This window comes from Pelobates fuscus, chromosome 7 (genome assembly GCF_036172605.1).
Source record: "Pelobates fuscus isolate aPelFus1 chromosome 7, aPelFus1.pri, whole genome shotgun sequence".
NCBI classification, from domain to species: Eukaryota; Metazoa; Chordata; class Amphibia; order Anura; family Pelobatidae; genus Pelobates; species Pelobates fuscus.
Window position 1 is genome coordinate 36,811,927 of NC_086323.1, and position 17,462 is coordinate 36,829,388.

The following is a 17,462-nucleotide window of genomic DNA, read 5'->3' on the forward strand; positions in this document are numbered from 1 at the left end:
CCTTGTCGGGATTCAGCTTCTCAGCTGACCAATAAAAGAAGAGGTCTGGAAAAACACCAGGGCAGATGACTCTGCGGGATTTGAACCCTGGAGAGCGAGTTAGTGAGTAGCTTGTTTAGCCTTCTGTGTTACTGAAGTTTGACCTTTTGGAGTCCTATATATTATTCAGTAGTGGAAGTTGAAACGCATACATCATGACTGTTTAATTGATTCTGAACCTGTTAGAATACTCAGAAATTGGGATTGTAATTATTGACTGATAATTATTGCCTTATCAGCTCTCAGCCAGCATACCTGAATATCCAGTTATAAATGTAAAGTTTTCAGCCTATTCTGGGCTCTTATTAGAGGCTCATTATATAAGAAGGAACATTCCTGCCTGCCATCTCTGATTGACCATGGATTTGGTAGCTGGACTCTGTTTATTGAACGTTTACTGGACTTTCCTACATTGCCATAAATTCATGATTATTTGATTGTCTCTTAGATTTTAGATACCTCCCAAACATCCCTATTTAATAGAGACGTTCCCTATTTTGAGCCCAAATTGCTCTGTCCTTTTTCTCCATCCTAATTTCCACTTTTCTATGAGCTCCATATTGTTGGTGTATCTGAGTGTATAACAGAGCTCAACAGCCACAATACTTCCAGTAATCCATATTTAAACTACAATAAATGTGTTTAGAAATCAGTCTGTGTACATAAGATCCATTCATCTTGTTCTAAATTATATTTTAGTCACATAAAATATATTGGAACAGCCCTATTCACACCCTCACTCACATGGATAAAATTAAAGTGTCCCTATTTGTCCATTTGAAGTGTTGGGAGGTACTGTATGTATTTCTCAGAGAACCCATGCACCTTTCCTTTCCAGCATATTTGGGTTATACTACAATTATGATTCATCTACTTATAGCTTGTGTTGGGTATTGTATTCAGAAGGCTACTCCTGTGATTCTCAGCCAGTTAGACTGAAATTATCTCTAAATTCTTTGTACTATGCCTTGGTTCAGGTTATCTCCTTGTGAGATAACAGGTTCAAAACATTACCTTGTCTGTTACTTCAATCACTCTAATCCAGGTCTGCACTCTTACTGCCCAATCTGCTGTGTTACATCTATTCTGGTTATACCAAATCATTCTATTAATACATTTGACAGATACACAGACCCAGGCTGAAAGGGTTATTCTCCAACGTGAGTTACAAGTTAATTTCAAAGTGATTGAACTGGGAGTATAGGTGACTTAGACAACTTTTCCAGTTTGGCTATTCTGATTTTAAGTTTAAAATACACTTTTAGGGTTGTTTGCTAAAGTGAAAATTCAGATACCCCCTTAGTGGCTGGGGGCATGTGTACTAAACAGCGAGCAGCCAGCAGCTGTTCACTGTAATAATAAACTACCAACTGGGCAGCTATTACATCTGATTACAATGAATCCATTGGTAAGCATTTGGAAATCAAATGCCCCTTTTGTTGATTTATACTTTTATATCCATTTTGAAAACTAAAAAAAAAAAAAAACTTTAAAAATAAATATCTATTTATTTTTATTTATTTTCCTGTAATACCGTATCAAGCCCTGAATTCCACAGGAGGTTCAGTTTCTAAATGGATTCCATAAAAAATGGTGTATGGGCCGGTTCCTCCCACATTCCACTCCACTCATCAGTATTAATGGACTTCATACCAGTGTTATAAAGCCACTACTAAATATATTTTTGTAACTACATGGACACATAGCTATAATGTACTGACTGATTCTGAAGAATCTGAACCTTCCACCTGTGTTGTCATCTGTCGGTTCAGCCCACTTCTTGGCCCGGTTGGTGGACGAGGAGAAAAGACAGGACCCGTGTCTTCTTCTGCACTTTTTGAATGGTCCACCTCGAATATAAATACATAGTTACATCTTACAACCATAGTTTCAGCAGATATTCTATATACTGTATACTGTTCTAAAGTGACATTACATACACCCAATTACCAATAAATCCACCCATTCCCTTTGAAATTAATAGTTTAAATAAAGAAGGCATAACAGTTCTTACATTTTCTTTATGCACTAAATGTACAGATGAAAATAAAATCACTTCTAAAATAATCATTAGCCTGATAAAATTGAGAAAAAATGGGACACTATTTTTCTGTAAAGAAATCACAATTGTTTAAATCCTTTCAAATGTTATTAATCATCTTACACATAATATAAGCATCAAACATAATGCATATATATATATATCTTAATATATAAGTGTGTTCCATTATTAGTGAATTCATTTATATTGAACAAAATATGCCCATTACTATTATTATTATTTATATAGTGCCAACAAATTCAGCAGCGCTGTACAATGGATACAGTGTGCTATTCCAGGGGATTTTGCACATTATAATTCAGTAATCGCTAACCTTAACATTGCAACTGATGTGCGTTTTGCATGATGTTCAGATATATTACATATGGGAAATGAACTAGACATATATTGTCAAGTCTGGCCATCACTGATTTAATACTGCTTTAAGTTATGACGTTGGAAAAGCAATGGGTTTTATGTCTCTAAAGATATGTACATTTTATCAACACTTTGAAAATGCGCAGAATTTCCATTACCTTGGTTCTTTGAACTCGTTCCTTTCTGGCAAAAGATTCCAATTTTCTTTTTATTTCAATTTGGTGATGACGCTAAAAAAAAAAAAAAAAAAAAAAAAAAAAAAACAGTATAAGAAAAATGACTCAAAATCTTCTGATTTTGGTATCCATCTACATATGAAAATGGAAACATTACAGTGCTTACTTAAAGGGCTACTATAGTCACCCAGACCACTTGAGCTCCCCCTTAGTCCTGCAATGTAAATCATTGCGGTTTTTGAGACACTGCAATTATTAAATTGCAGGACTAAGACTGCCTCTAGTTGATGTGAATCTAACAGCCACTTCCTGGTGACTTACTGACTCTTGGTCGCCTAACTGACGCTCGACATTCTGATGCTCTGCATGCGTACATCCAGCGTCAGTAAAATATATGAAAGCCTTAAAGCACTGCTTTGCAATGGGGAGGGTCTATTGCGCTCACAGGGCTTGCCGCACATGCGCGATAGCCCTGTTAAGTGACATCTGAGGAGGCAAAGCACCGACCCAGCGCCAAGGGGGATCGGCCCCAGAATCGGATAAGTACACAGAGGGTTTTTGACAGTTTCAGTGCTGGGGAAGATGCGGGGGAGGGGGGAGGGGGGAGGACAGAGGTAACTATAGTGTAAGGAATACAACTTTGTATGAATTATAAAAAGAACGAAATAAATCTCCCCTAAGGGAGATCTACTGCTGGCAAAAAGAAAGAATTGAACAACATGGTATAAAAATACCCACAAATCCTAGAGAGTATGGCATATATAGAGGAGGGAAAATAAGAAGCAAAATTATGTTTCCTAATACCGTTGCTAGTGTCCTATGTAAAGAATAATTAATAATTGGAATATATCTTTATTGAATACTTAAAAAATTGAATAGACCCCCCCCCCCCCCCTCCCCCCCAATATGACTACTAATATCAAAAATGGTGATACAATCACCTGTAAAGTGTTGTAGCCAGGGGTAGGAAAAAAATCCCTCTAAGTCTATAAGTGTAGGCAGAAAATACACAAAACAGAGTAATGCTGTGATTGAGGTCTCAGTACAATGATGTTATAAAGATGTATTTCACATAGACCAACAGCCATAGCTTATATAAAGGAGTAATGGGGTATAATAGCTCAAAAAAAGAAAAAAACTATTTTAATTCCATTTAAATGTGTTTTTCCATATCCATGCCATAGACAAAACCTGAAATGGTTCAAATTTTCTTGTCACATAATTACGATGGATTAACAGTCAATGGGAACAGTATCGAGTTCCACTTGCTGTCCCATTGTTTACTTATCTCCTTGATGTTACTAGGCACAAAGTCTAATGATGGCAACTTTATTACACAAGCATGTGCTTACAGTAATCACATATCATTGCCTTACAATTCTTGCACAACACTTAAAACCCTTGCACAAGTTCATCACGTGTATATTCTAAAGGGAAATATATTAAAGTTGTGTTTGGATTATTGAAGAATTAGTGTTAAGTCAATGGAGTCTTTATGAGATACTTAGCAATTTGAATGCCAGAAGGTATATAGCATTCTGGTACGTAAAAGAACACTCCAGACATCATAACCATTTCGATACATTAAAGTGGTTATGGTGCCTACCAGGTTCCTTTAAGGCGGTTAAGTTGCTGTAGTGGCCAAAAATAACCATATTTTATATTACTGATCAAAAATGTTTATTTATAGTAAGTTGTGGAAAGTTAATAACAGACTTGCATATTTTCAGCCAAAATACATGAATATTCAGCCATTTTTACAACTTGATCTCTCTCCGCCCATCTTGACTCGTGTCTCTGACTGCCTGTCTTTGATTTCCAAATGGATGGCTGCTCACTTCCTTAAACTCAACCTGTCCAAAACAGAACTTCTGATTTTTCCTCCCTCAAGTGTTGCTACTCCTGTGTCTGTCTCCCTCCAAGTCAATGGCGCTACCATCACCTCTACCTCGAAGGCCTGCTGCCTGGGTGTTCTTTTTGACTCCAACCTCTCCTTCACCCCTCATGTCCAATCAATTGCCAAATCCTGTCGCTTCCATCTCAAAAACATAGCGCGCATCCGCCCCTATTTAACGCCGGATGCGGCTAAGGTGCTGGTCCATGCTCTTGTTCTCTCTCGCCTGGACTACTGCAATACTCTTCTCAAAGGTCTTACGTGTTCCCAGATTGCACAGCTGCAATCTATAATGAATGGGGCGGTGAGGTTCATTTTCCTGTCCCCTCGCACCTCCCACGCCTCCCCACACTGTCAGTCCCTGCATTGGCTCCCAGTTAGATATAGGGCTCAATTTAAAATTCTGGTGCTTGCTTACAAGTCCCTACATAATGTTGCTCCAACCTACCTATCCTCCCTAATACACAAGTATGTCCCGTCAAGGCCCCTACGCTCTGCCAAAGACCTACGTATATCCTCTGTCCATACTCCCACCTCCAAGACTTTTCCAGGGCTGCACCTCTTCTGTGGAACTCCCTTCCCTTCTCCGGAAGAATTTCACCCAGTCTCCACTCATTCAAAAAATCATTGAAAACTCACTTCTTCAAGAAAGTATATCAATTAAACTTAGCAGGTTTTCATCCCCCACCCTCCATGACTCCTCTCCTGCAACTGTCAAAAATTACCTATTAAGCCCTCAGCGAATATTTTTCTAACATCTTACTTTGTACCCCTACTTTTACCCTTTGTGTCACTATACCCCACTCCCTCTAGAATGTAAGCTCATTGAGCAGGGCCCTCCACCTCTCTGTTCCTGTACGTCGAGTTGTCTGGTTACAATTAAATGTCTGTTAGTCCATCCTTTGTACAGCGCTACGGAATCAGATGGCGCTATATAAATAATAAAATAATAATAAAATAATAATAATAATAACTCTGTAGTTTGGGGTTATAAAGTTGGAAAGGTAGTTGTAAAAATCCATACAACTCACCATTTTGTATATAGACCGCTTAGCACTCATTAAACTCTAAAAATGTATCTGAAAACTCATGCACAGGGACATTGTGTGTACCGGTGCTGTCCTGAGATTTAACGAATCCTGACCATAACATTCACGCTAACTCTGACAAAACCACTAACCTTAACACTCACACTAACCCTAACCCTAACTAACCCATGTAATATAAAATATTCATAACTTTAAACATGTATTAAGGGAAAATAATACTATCTAGAGGCTCTGGACACATTTATAAACCACTCAATCTTTACTCTCAGAGACATTCAGAAAAAAATTTTATGATTGTAATACTCTGTTTATCGCGTGTTCTAAATCGCGTGTGATTGCTGTTTTGTGCTGTATATCAGTGATGGATACAGTGCTCAAAATAGAACTAGTGCGGAACTTTCGATTTGTGGAGAATTTAATATAGGACATGTCTCTCGAGTGAAATATCCCACTGGAGTTGTAGGTTAACAACTCCTGCGGTCTGTTTATATTAAATGGATATCTGTACTAAACAACTGTACATTATCCAGCGGACCATTACTGTCTGTCGTGCCTGATTGCTAAACATTGCCTTGTGTTATTAATACATTGTATTCACAACAATCTCGAAATATTACTTCAAAACAGGAAAAATGTGCTAGGTGGGTGGATAGATATCGTCTTAAAAATATATGTATATTTTCTACTTATTATTTTATTTATTTATTTTAAACGTTCATCAATGTTCAAAATTGTTGTTACCTTATCTAGTTTTTGTTATTATCGCTTTGTTCTATAATCATTTCTTTACACATTCATGGTGATTTTTTATTCTGTACATTTTTAATGAACTCTATTTGTTTTTATAAGATTAGAGGAACGAGATAAAAGGCAGGACGAGGTTAATTAGAAGGTAAACCAAGAAAATATTTATAATAATGAAAAATGAAAATCAATTTAAATTCTTACCTCCATGTCCAGCACCTTATGGAATATTGCTTGCGCCAGGCATTCACGGATATATTTCTGATGATCACGCCGCATGGCATTTAATCTGTATTCTTTCTCAGATAGTATTCTTCCATTTCTTGTAATCTGCAAATATATATATGTAAATACGCACTTTATGAGGTTGAAAAAAGTCTCCTGTCTAACATTTAAAAATAAGGTAACTGTAACTTCACATCACAACAAATAAGGAACATCAATGCACTTTGACATGTGCCAAAAACACAAAAGAGTCATATGACAAGACTGAAGAATACTCCTATTTTTTTTTACATAGCCACAGTGCTGCGTTTGAATTAAACACATAAAATAGATTCTCATTTACCACAGTAAACCCTGTTAAAGCATTTGCTGGGTTGAACAGTGTACAGGAGGTCAGTAGAATGGCAAACTTGGACCTCGATCTAATGATTTAATAGTTTCAGATAAGCTTTTCAAATTATTTAATGTTATAACAAATTTTGTAGTACCGTATGTTGATTTTATATATATATATATATATACAATAAATACACAAGATCCATATATATATATATGAAATCCAAAGAGGTAGCAGCACTCACGGTCCAGATAAAAAATCCAAATTTTATTAAAGCATATTTAAAATGATCAACATTTCAGTCCACTACGCGGGACTTTCCTCAAGATCAACAGTTCTCAATCATCTCTTGGATATTTAAAGCCTTGGCTTAGCACCCGGCACACAAGGGACATTTAAAGCGTGAGTGCAAAAGCTTGTCCAACAATATTAAATTGAGGCCTTTGTAAGGTGGTAACTCTGCTGTCCTACAATTTTTTCGGCATGCCCATGAGTGCTCTGGCATACTGTGTAAGCAAATGGCCATCATTTCCATTGTGCCATATGTGGACTTAAGCCTTGCACCAGCGTTACTGGAGGGGGCTGGGGGGGAGCTAAAATGTTTGGTATGCTAAAACTGTTGAACCTGCAGAAAAAAAAAAACTACACAATCCATAAATCATAAATCTTACAACTTCTGATTTAATACGCCTATATTCTGCTTTATTTAGAAAAGTCAAAGTATTAATTAATTTTTCTGAAGCAAGTATTGGATGCATATGTTAATGCTCTTTCAAAGTAAAATCCTACCAGCCCAGCTCTTTGAAGATGTCTTTTTATCCGTGTATTGTTGAAATACCCAGTCAGGTGCCTGTCCATGAGGCTGTTGTACGCAGAGAGGGGTCTGTAAAAAAAAGAATATAATTGATGTAAAAATACAGAAATACAATAAATCATAAGATAACTGTTTTACCAAATGGATTTGTTAATCTATAAAGATACCTCGCATGGGGAGAGTAATATAGAAAATGGATATATTGAAGTTACACTCGGAGTAACTTCAATACATCCATCTTCTATATAACTGTTATTTATAAGGTGCCAACATATTCTGCAGCGTTTTACAAAAAGTGGATTAACAAACCAAGAAACTGAGAAGGAAAGTTGGGTGTACAAGAACAGAAGGTGCAGGCGGTCTGCTTAAACCAGATTACATTCTAGGGAGATTGTGTTATACTATTACATTGAACTAATGTACCAAATATTGTATATCACTGGTAATAAAGCATTCTTGCTTCTCATTCCTTCACCTAATCTACTATGAAACACAAATCTACTATGAAAGACACAGTAAGCGCACAGAGGGAAGAAATGGAGATTTCATATTTTTAAGGTAGAAATCTTCAAAGTCAACTCTCCAAATGTTGTTGAACCACAATCCCCATAAATCTCTTGAAAACCCATAAATGAATGTGATTATTGGTCAAGGATTAACTTTTCACATAAAACATCTTCTATATATATATATATATATATATATATATATATATATATATATATATGTAAAATAGTGCAAATTGCACAATGCTCCTAATGACACATGGTTCAAGTTTTTATTATTATTATATTTTTTTTATATTTATTGTTACAAATGATAAAAACGTTTAGGTTCCCTACAGGCGTGAATAATGTTCACTGGATTCAATAATTTAAATTTCCAGCATTGTTTACAGACAGTATCATTCACTAAACTTGATATTATCTAGAAAGTTAAAATTTGAAATTTATGGTTAATTTCAAACAATTCCAAATGAACAAATAATTCCATATGTGATTATTTCACTCAGCTGAATTCTACAAGTAAAAAAGATTGCTTATTGGAAGAAGTTTGAAAATAAACAATAAAGTGGCTGAGCTTATACCATCTTCTAAGAAAACTCCAATCACAATGACCCCCCACCCTACCCTGCAAAGGAAGTAGCCAAACTGTTTTAGAAACTGGGGTCCACTGAGTGACTCTTCTACAACAGCCTCATTGAAAGCCAGAAGCTCAGGGCTTAGCTTATTGGCTGGGAGTGATCAGCTGATGTTCTCAACCAATGAGCAGACCATGCACTCTAGGGTTTAGCTCTCAGAAGCTCCTATTGGAAGCTTTGAGCTTCTACTTACAGAGAGATAGAGAGCGGCACCGGCAGGCCCCATGTAAGAAGTGACATCTTTACTAAATGGTTTGACTACTTATATTGGAGGGCACCAGGGCCCTCATAGCACTATAACCACTACAGTGCATTATAGTAGTTATGGTGTTTGGTGTGTTCCTCTAAAAAAAAAAAAGTGTCACTGGTTCATTACACAGCCAAAATATCTGTGTGGGTTAGCGGGATCACTGTTAGCCTTTTTTTCTTCAACAATTTCACACAGGTTCTGTTGTTGAAGTTAATATCATAGTATTAAATGATGAACTGTGAAGCTATTTACTGGTTACTTTTCGAGAAAATTCTTGTGACCATTCCACAGTAACGTTTTCCCTGGTTAAAGCGCCATTATTGAATTATTAACGTTTTCTCTGTTGCAATGGATAAATGATCATCGATAACATCTCTTGGCACCCTGTGTGTTTACGGAGAACAATTATCTAACTCTGTACTCCACGTATCATTGCTGTCGAGGTGTCGTAGCCAAAGAGGGCACCACGGTATTACACAGAATGATGATGTCAGCAGATACCAGGAAACGGAGAGACAATGACACCCAGATGCAGACCTGGAGGATTATGGGTAACTGGAGGACCAGCAAGGACAATGGAATTATATTGATATATTTAAAGATACATTTTGTCCTAATATGGCCTTTCAAGTTACCTAAAATATATCTGTATGAACAAAGTGATTTATGGCGAAATATATAAAGAACCTCTTGTGTCATAACAAGTCTCTAGGTAACATTATCATTCACTTACATTTATATATGTATTTATTCCATTAACAATAGAATCTGATGCCAACTTTGTAGTGGGAGGAAGCATCATGTGTTCTCTTTATTATCAAGTGATGGCTCCATAATATCTGTTTTATTTGCTAGACACTTTGCTTTCTCATTTAAATGCTTATAGCTTTTAGGCATCGTCTCCAAATAAATCCGGAATGTTCGAAATAGGAGATCAAGTAAAAGCTGGATCTCTTGAAAGATACTGTAGGTGGGTTTAATACATGAAAATTGAACGCGTTGAGGTAATCGGTTGCATTTCTTACAAATAATGAAGCAGATAAATAGGCAGTGACAGCAGATTATTGGCCATTTAGTCCACTATGAAATCTCAGACTGAGTTTAATTATTTATTACTCAGGACAGCTTTATACATATCACAAACATTATTCATTTCCTTTACTATGTTAGTCTTTACCACTTCCACTGGAACGCTATTGCAGGTATATACCACTCATTCTGTCATTCTAAATCTGTATCAGAGTTTACTGCTTCCATATTCCAAATATCTATTACCATTTCTTTATAGTTGCTAGCCTTTACCACATTCCATGGAAAGTTATTCCAGGGATCTACTACTATTCTTTATCACTGTTAGCTGTTACTACTTCCATTGGAAGGCTTTGCTAGGTATCTACTACCATTGAATTATTGCTGTTAGCCTTTACTGCTTCCACTGGGAAGCTATTCTAGGTATCTACTACCATTGAATTATTGCTGTTAGCCTTTACTGCTTCCACTGGGAGGCTATTCTAGGTATCTACTACCATTACATTTTTGCTGTTAGCCTTTACTGCTTCCACTGGGAGGCTATTCAAGGTATCTACTACCATCGAATTATTGCTGTTAGTCTGTATTACTTCCACTGGGAAGCTATTCTAGGTATCTACTACCATTTAATTATTGCTGTTAGCCTTTACTGCTTCCACTGGGAGGCTATTCAAGGTATCTACTACCATCGAATTATTGCTGTTAGTCTTTACTACTTCCACTGGGAAGCTATTCTAGGTATCTACTACCATTTAATTATTGCTGTTAGCCTTTACTACTTCCACTGGGAGGCTATTCTAGGTATCTACTACCATTACATTTTTGCTGTTAGCCTTTACTGCTTCCACTGGGAGGCTATTCAAGGTATCTACTACCATCAAATTATTGCTGTTAGTCTGTATTACTTCCACTGGGAAACTATTCTAGGTATCTACTATCATTTAATTATTGCTGTTAGCCTTTACTGCTTCCACTGGAAGCTATTCTAGGTATCTATTATCATTTAATTATTGCTGTTAGCCTTTACTGCTTCCACTGGAAGCTATTCTAGGTATCTACTGCCATTTAATTATTGCTGTTAGCCTTTACTGCTTCCACTGGGAGGCTATTCAAGGTATCTACTACCATTTAATTATTGTTGTTAGTCTTTACTACTTCCACTGGACGCTATTCTAGGTATCTACTACCATTTAATTATTGTTGGTAGTCTTTACTACTTCCACTGGACGCTATTCTAGGTATCTATTACCATTTAATTATTGCTGTTAGCCTTTACTGCTTCCACTGGAAGACAAATCTAGCCATTTACTACATTTTCTATATTACTGCACTATTGCTGGGAGGCTGTTCCGGGGATTTACTACCCTTTCTGAAAAGGAGTGCTTTATTATTATAATCATAAATATGAGTTCTTAAATAATGCCATATTCTTAGAGAGTTCAAATACTCAGATTCATTAAATGCATATTCATTAATTAACTGGGTTGGAGTTTGTAATCCAGCTTCATTAAGAATTCACATACTTTAAAACAAATTTAAATTTACCCAATTAGAAAATTTCAAGTGAGAAATATTGTTTTATAGAATTTCTAAATGAGCGGACGGTAATAGCTTATCCTTCATACCCATACAATTTTTAAAAGTTATCCAGAATTCAACACAGTTCCTAGTTATCATTGCCAATTGGGTTTTTTTTTCCAAGTTTTTTTTAATTTTTCAACATGTAGCCATAATAGGCATTCCAAGTTCCTCATACCTGCTAGTTCTGGTTCTATATAATACCAACTAATCTCTTAATGTTTTTTTTTTTTTATCTCTTACTGTGTTTGAAAGTTTCTATCCTAACTGCTCTGGAGATTTCAGGTATATTTAGTTAATTAAGCCCTTCAACCTGTTTGCCCAACATTAACACCGTTAGGAGCTTAAAGCAAACCAAAAGAGCTTGAAATAGCATTAGCCTTAACTGCGTCCAAGCTCTCAACCCTCTAGCAGTAAGAGTTAACTGCACCTGACCTGTTGACTCAGGTTTCCTGTTAGATTGATTGCGCTAAAATAAATATATCCATCCACAGGTAAACAGGAGTTAGGTGGAGACGGCTCTAGGCCGGGATGTTTAGTGTTACTAAGACAAAGTGTTACCTTAACTTCTGTTTGCTGGTAACAGCAACCGCAGTGTTTACAACGTGGATCTAATGAATAAATTAAGGCTGAAGGGCTTGTATGTGAGATATACAAGATGACACAGTGTATTATATTTTTTTTAAGTCAACCAAAAGTCAAACCATAAAACACACAACCCTTTACGTCAACAAGATGTGCCCAACCAAATGCCCAAAAAAATGCATTAAGGGACACTGTGTTCACTTAAGGGGTTTAAAACAATTGATACTGAACAATAGTCAATGTTCCACATCTTTCCTCCATTAGACCCCCCACCCACCCTCCTCCTTATTTATCTTTTACTTTTATTTCACTAGTTAATTCACTAGTGAATTTGAGTCTCATTTTTACTTTTGGAAAAATACCAACAAAAAAAGGATCTATTCCCCTAACAACTACGACTTGCTACCCCTTATAAAAACGATTATAGAAAATAGTATTAAAATGTTAATAAACACAAGCATTGTTTATTACTTTAACCATATCAGATACTATCTGCAATGTAAGTCGATAGTCAACATTCAGACTAGTGCAGGCATGTTTCTAGTGGAAGTGAATGGAACATTTTATCCTCACAGGCATGCTGAATTTTTGAATAATTTTGTTTTCGTTTAGCTGGTAAACTAAATAAAAAAAAGTAAAGTGAATCAAATGATATGTCGGAAAAAAAATCAATTCCCCATGAACCAATAAAATATAAATTGTAAGGGTCAAGGTTTGTGTTGTCTTATTTTAATTGTATAATTATTACAGGATTTCCCTAGGCCCTTTTCTAAATAGTTAATTCCCCTTTCTCTTGCTAAAACAGTAATCCTCATTGTCAGATTTGCTTCCCTCTTCCCTTTGATTCATACACCCATGATGGCACCACGTGAAAAAATTGGATGAACCCATACCATGCATCATGGGTAATTCATTTATTGTGTTTAACTGCAGTTTGTTACAGCAACCAATATTTAATTGCTTGGCAGTGCGCAGGGGGCATTGAGTTACAACTTAATTAAGGTTATCAGGTGTCTTGCATGGTTGTGTCTTGTTTCCAAAGTCTTTGTGTCTTATTTGATTTAATGCTTTTAAATATTAGATAGAGCCGTTTCCTGGGAGTAACATGTTCTGCTATTCTGAACAGAAACATTTTTGTTAAAACAATACCAAATAAAAGCTGAGACCTTTCATGGGATATTATTTTACAATGTTTCCTGCTGATAACACTCTGTGTCATAATGCATGGGTGTAACAATGCTGGTAAACATTACCAATCACTTGGACGTACCTCATAGGAGGCATTACATTCCTATATTACACAGGTGATAAGGTGGGCTTTTCAGGGCTTCAACTCTACATAGCAAGCAGGTCAGGAATTACTTTAACGCGACTCTAGGCAGCCGCCTAGAGACCAGGGGCTACACAAGGGCACTGAAACCATGAATCTGCTTGGCTCCATTCCCCATCCCTATGTGAACAATGAAGAATTTGGAGAAGATACCCAGAACAAGCATTTCTAAATAGAGGTGCTGTTATACAGACCTACATATATATACAAAATGCACAAGGAAACAGTACTAAAAAAAAAAGTTTGTGCCTATTTCTTACAAGACTGCTTATTTCTTACAAGACTGCTTAAATTCATTTTTGTTAGGCAAAGAATACAGAGGTCAGGCCTGCCAATAAGCAAAACCCAGCATAGCATCAGTATACCCTGTACTAGCAGGTGATGACTGCTGCGGCATTAGCAAGACATACATATACAACTGATTACTGATTAAGGACCGGCATACCGCCAGTTTGCATCAACTTGTATTAACAATTACTGACAGCACCTTGCCAGGACAGTCACAGCCCATCACACAGCATGAACAACCTTTTCTAGCAGGTAGTGCCCAGCTCAACAACAGAACTGTATGTACTGTCTAGCATGGTTCTGCACATAGAACAACTGCTTTACCACTAAACAACCTCTGCACACTGCCACAACAGACTATTCCAGCAGGCAGTGATTGGCACACTGCCACAATGCCAAGGCAGTGATTAGCACACTGCCACAATAGCCTGTACTAGCAGGCAGTGCTAAGCCTACTGCCACAATGCCAAGGCAGTGATTGGCACACTGCCACAATAGCCTGTGCTAGCAGGCAGTGATAAGCATACTGCCACAATGCCAAGGCAGTGATTGGCACACTGCCACAACAGCCTATACCAGCAGGCAGTGATTAGCACACTGCCACAATAGCCTGTGCTAGCAGGCAGTGATAAGCATACTGCCACAATGCCAAGGCAGTGATTGGCACACTGCCACAACAGCCTATACCAGCAGGCAGTGATAAGCATACTGCCACAATGCCAAGGCAGTGATTGGCACACTGCCACAACAGCCTATACCAGCAGGCAGTGATAAGCATACTGCCACAAAGCCAAGGTGGTGAGCCTGTGCTAGCATCCAACGATGGTCATACTGCCACATTGAAGCAGTGATTGGCACACAATAGTTAATTGCTCTCCCAGAAGGGATGGGAAGAGCTGTCTGGTATATATAAGGAAGGAAGTCCTTACAATATAATTATACATCACTAGAGCTTGCTCCAAAGCAGGAAAAAAAAAAATCAAACCTAGACTAGAAGATTCCAACACAAGAATTGCATTTGATTACCAACACTTATTTTGTCCTGTTTCCACAAGTTACTTTAGGCATTAGAATGATATGTGATCTGAGGCTTTATTCACGGAGTCCAATATCTACTATCGATCATAAAGTGTCTCTCACCATCCTAATGGCGTCTAGTGTAGAATACAACAGTAAAAAGGGGGGTGAGGATCTTAGAAGGTGTCACTATGTCCCTACTGTGTGATATAAAGACACAAAGTAACACATGCTCACACGAGTGGATACAATTACCTATTCAAACAGTGGGCTATCATTAGTGAAATAGATAATCTCGATCATAGCTTTCTCAAAAAGACAGAGTATTAATCCACTAGATATTAGAAATCAGGAACGACATATGGAGCAAGAGGAAAAAGTTAAAGAATATTAAAGTAGATATTACATAATGTGCAATAAAGTGCACAGTGCTAAAAGGTGTAGGGTTAAACGCCCGACGCACGTTTCGGTGCAGACTACATGCACCTTTGTCAGGGGCAAAAGATCAACTACACAGTGATTGGCACAATGCCACAACAGTCTATACCAGCAGCCAAGGTTTGGCACATTGTCACGACAGCTTATACCAGCAGGCAATGATCGGCACACTGCCACAACAGCCTATACCAGCAGTCAAGGTTTGACGCATTGCCACAACAGCCTAAACAAGCGGGCAAGGTTTGAAACATTGCCAAAACAATCTATACTAGCAGGCAAGTTTTGACACATTGCCACAATTGCCTAAACCAGCAGGCAAGGTTTGAAACATTGTCACAACAGCCTATACTAGCAGGCAAGGTTTGGAACATTGTCACAACAGCCTATACCAGCAGGCAGGGTTTGGCACATTGCCACAACAGCCTATACCAGCAGGCAAGGTTTGATACATTGCCACAACAGTCTATACCAGCAGGCAAGGTTTGACACATTGCCACAACAGCCTATACCAGCAGGAAAGGTTTGGCACATTGCTCCAACAGCCTATACCAGCAGGAAAGGTTTGGCACATTGCCACAACAGCCTATGCCAGCAGGCAACAATTGGCACACTGCCACAACAGCCTATACCAGCAGGCAAGGTTCGACACATTGCCACAACAGCCTAAACCAGCAGGCAAGGTTTGAAACATTGTCACAACAGCCTATACCAGCATGCAACGATTGGCACACTGCCACAACAGCTTATACCAGCAGGCAACGATTGGCACACTGCCATACAGCCTATACCAGCAGGCAAGATTTGACACATTGCCAAAACAGCCTATACCAGCAGGCAACGATTGGCACACTGCCACAACAACATATACCAGCAGGCAACGATTGGCACACTGCCACAACAGCCTATACCAGCAGTCAAGGTTTGACACATTGCCACAACAGCCTAAACCAGCAGGCAAGGTTTGAAACATTGCCACAACAGCCTATACCAGCAGGCAAGGTTTGGAACATTGTCCCAACAGCCTATACCAGCAGGCAGGGTTTGACACATTGCTACAACAGTCTTTACCAGCAGGAAAAATTTGAAACATTGCCAAAACAATCTATACTAGCAGGCAAGGTTTGGCACATTGACACAACAGCCTAAACCAGCAGGCAAGGTTTGAAACATTGCCACAACAGCCTATACCAGCAGGCAAGGTTTGGAACATTGTCCCAACAGCCTATACCAGCAGGCAAGGTTTGATACATTGCCACAACAGTCTATACCAGCAGGCAAGGTTTGGCACATTGCCACAACAGCCTATACCAGCAGGCAAGGTTTGGCACATTGCTCCAACAGCCTATACCAGCAGGCAAGGTTTGACACATTGCCACAACAGCCTATGCCAGCAGGCAAGGTTTGACACATTGCCACAACAGCATATACCAGCAGACAACGATTGGCACACTGCCACAACAGCCTATATCAGCAGGCAAGGTTTGACACATTGCCACAACAGCCTATACCAGCAGGCAACGATTGGCACACTGCCACAACAGCCTATACCAGCAGGCAACGATTGGCACACTGCCACAACAGCCTATACCAGCAGGCAACGATTGGCACACTGCCACAACAGCCTATACCAGCAGGCAAGGTTTGACACATTGCCACAACAGCCTATACCAGCAGGCAGGGTTTGACACATTGCTACAACAGTCTTTACCAGCAGGCAAAATTTGAAACATTGCCAAAACAATCTATACTAGCAGGCAAGGTTTGGCACATTGACACAACAGCCTAAACCAGCAGGCAAGGTTTGAAACATTGTCACAACAGCCTATACCATCAGGCAAGGTTTGAAACATTGTCACAACAGCCTATATCAGCAGGCAACGATTGGCACACTGCCACAACAGCCTATACCAGCAGGCAACGATTGGCACACTGGTACAACTGCATATACCAGCAGGCAACGATTGGCACACTGCCACAACAGCCTATACCAGCAGGCAAGGTTGGACACATTGCCACAACAGTCTATACTAGCAGGAAAAGTTTAGCACCCTGCCACAAGGTAAGCCTGAGAGATATACTTATAGAATGTGTTCTTTTTAATAAAAAAAT

At 38.4% G+C, this 17,462-nt stretch overlaps 1 protein-coding gene across 3 annotated transcripts in view; it reads right to left on the bottom strand.

Moving 5' to 3' along the window:
* ERICH3 (glutamate rich 3) overlaps positions 1–17,462 on the bottom strand; it is a 94,086-nt gene that overhangs the window by 49,595 nt on the left and 27,029 nt on the right. For all 3 annotated transcript variants that reach the window (XM_063427929.1, XM_063427927.1, XM_063427928.1), the window contains exons 2-5: positions 7,673–7,766; positions 6,526–6,651; positions 2,617–2,688; positions 1,761–1,889 (exon numbers count right to left, since the gene is read on the bottom strand). In XM_063427929.1, coding sequence (XP_063283999.1) covers positions 1,761–1,889; positions 2,617–2,688; positions 6,526–6,651; positions 7,673–7,766 — 421 coding nt within the window. The remainder of the gene's footprint in view (positions 1–1,760; positions 1,890–2,616; positions 2,689–6,525; positions 6,652–7,672; positions 7,767–17,462) is intronic.